The 2,192-nt window shown below is 65.8% G+C and overlaps 1 protein-coding gene across 1 annotated transcript; it reads left to right on the top strand.

Annotated features, from left to right (window-relative positions):
• The first annotated feature begins 373 nt into the window (after positions 1-373).
• On the top strand, positions 374-1,958 carry SMIM32 (small integral membrane protein 32). The gene has a single exon (XM_043914003.1). The coding sequence runs from the start codon at positions 937-939 to the stop codon at positions 1,246-1,248; it is 312 nt and encodes a 103-aa protein (XP_043769938.1). The 5' UTR covers positions 374-936; the 3' UTR covers positions 1,249-1,958.
• The last annotated feature ends 234 nt before the right edge of the window (positions 1,959-2,192 follow it).

Below are 2,192 nucleotides of genomic sequence, written 5' to 3'. Positions count from 1 at the left end.
GAGCCAGCCGGGCTGTGCCTGGAGGGAGAATGTCCAGGAAAAGGACGAGAGCAGGTATCGACGCCTGGCTGAGCCTGGTCTCCGAATCGGTTTGCTGTCCATCTTGTCTCTGTTTTGCGTGGCTCTGTTCGCAGGTCTGTAATCGGCTCTTCATCCATCTGTCTTTCCGCGACCCTGTGTTTTTCCTCCCTCCTCCCTTCCTGCGTGTCCCTCCTTCCGTGAGTGATGTGAGGCCGGGCCGGGGCAGGCGCAGCCCTGTCCTCTCCCGCTCTCATTGGTTCGCAGCCGCTCCCCGGGGACAATCGCCACCAGTCCCGCCCCCCACCGCCCGGGACCGGAGCTCGCGGGGCCGCCTCGGAGCTCAGTCTCCTGCTCTCGACTGGAGCGCAGCAGCTGGAGCCAGCGGGGACAGGCTCGCCGCACACCAGGTGTCTCTGCGGGGACTCAAGGCTGCAGAACTGCTCTGAGACTCGGCAGCGGGAGGCCGCGGGGGACTCCCGGACTGAGCCCTCGGTGCACTGGTGTCTGGAGGTGCAGAGCAGGAACCCCGCGCTGCGGCCGCACGCACCACTCACCTCGCCCCGCCGCCGCCGCCGTAGCCCAGGGGTGTCCTGGAGCCCGGAGCTCACCGGAGCTGGGGTCTAAACTGAAAGGACGGCCGTAAACCCAGGTGACCGATTCAGGACCGTGGGTGGCGACGGTGACAGACCTGAAAAGTCCGGGGATCGCGGGTGCCGAGCCGTCCAGCTCTGAGCGCTGGGGTCCACCACCCCGCGGAGAGGGCAACTGAGTGGGGCGGCGAGGAAGCAGTCCAGGGCTTCGCAGTCCCGGCGGTCCCGCAGGCACCTGGCTTGCGGTCGGTCGCGCGTAGAGGAGCGGGCAGGGCGCACCATGGAAGCGAAGTGAGGCGGCCGGGGGTCGGCAGCCCCGCGGGCCATGTACGGCGACGTGTTCAACACCACGGGCAGCCCCGAGGCGGCGGTAGGCGGCGCCCTGGCGCTGGCAGCCACGGTCAAGGCGGAGGGCGCTTTGCCGCTGGAGCTGGCCACCGCGCGCGGGATGCGGGACGGGGCGGCCGCCAAGCCCGACCTGCCCACCTACCTGCTGCTCTTCTTCCTGCTGCTGCTGTCCGTGGCGCTCGTCATCCTCTTCATCGGCTGCCAGCTGCGCCACTCGGCCTTCGCCGCTCTGCCCCACGACCGCTCTCTGCGGGACGCGCGCGCGCCCTGGAAGATGCGGCCGGTGTAGCTGCACCGGGTCTCGGTCTCGCCACCAGCAGTAGGTATGAACTGGGCAGGGTGCGCCTGATGCCCCTGGGAACACTGCACTTTGACCCCCACCCCCCACCCTTCCCGCCCTCGAGCAGCACCGTGTGCATCAAGGGAGTCGGAGGCGTTAGGAGGCTGCAGAGGGTCCCCATCCCCCTGGTCTCGGGGAACTGTGCTGCTGCCCTGGTGGAGGTTTTCTCCCTTGGGCAGCGGGACCAGCCGGGGTGCCTTCCTGAAGACAGCGCATCCGCCGGGACCAGGAAGCCTTCCTCGCCGCCAGCTGACTTCCTTACTTTGCCCAAGGGGCAGGCAAGAGGAGTGTGCAGCTAGCCGAGCGCAGCTAGGTTCGAGCTGCCTGTCCGGACTCCTTGGCCCTGTGGCCGTCTTCTTGCGGCTACTACCGCCTCTCCCACTCTTTGGCACTGGAGAGTCCCACTAGGATCCGAGTGTGAACTCCGCTGGACTTAGGAATGATGGCTCTCCGAGGCTTCGTCCCTGGGGTGGGAAGTGAGGGGACTCAGAGTTTAAATGGGTCCCGCCCGGGTTCGAGGACCCAGTTTTCTTTGCCCGCAGGCAGGAAGGGGAAGCTGATCTAGAGGTGGGGTCCCACCTGCAGCACTCTGTGGTCAGGGTGTCCTGGGTCAACAGGGGCCGCATTTCTACAATAAAACCTCACGGAATTAGACCCAGTACTGAGGATGCTCTGGTCATTGGTTGCGCCACTTGGGAAAGGGGCATAAAAGGGGAGCCTGAGCAGGCTGACCTAAGCACAGCCCTCCTCCCACCTCCAAGTGGCCCAGGTCAGTTTTAACGGACATTTGCTCCTCTCCAGCTTCACCTTGAGAAGGCAATGGCACCCCACTCCAGTACCCTTGCCTGGAAAATCCCATGGATGGAGGAGCCTGGTAGGCTGCAGTCCATGGG

The sequence above is a fragment of the Cervus elaphus genome, chromosome 9 (assembly GCF_910594005.1).
Source record: "Cervus elaphus chromosome 9, mCerEla1.1, whole genome shotgun sequence".
Classification (NCBI taxonomy): Eukaryota; Metazoa; Chordata; class Mammalia; order Artiodactyla; family Cervidae; genus Cervus; species Cervus elaphus.
Note: the sequence above shows the minus strand (reverse complement) of the source record. Positions and strands in the feature narration are given on the sequence as shown.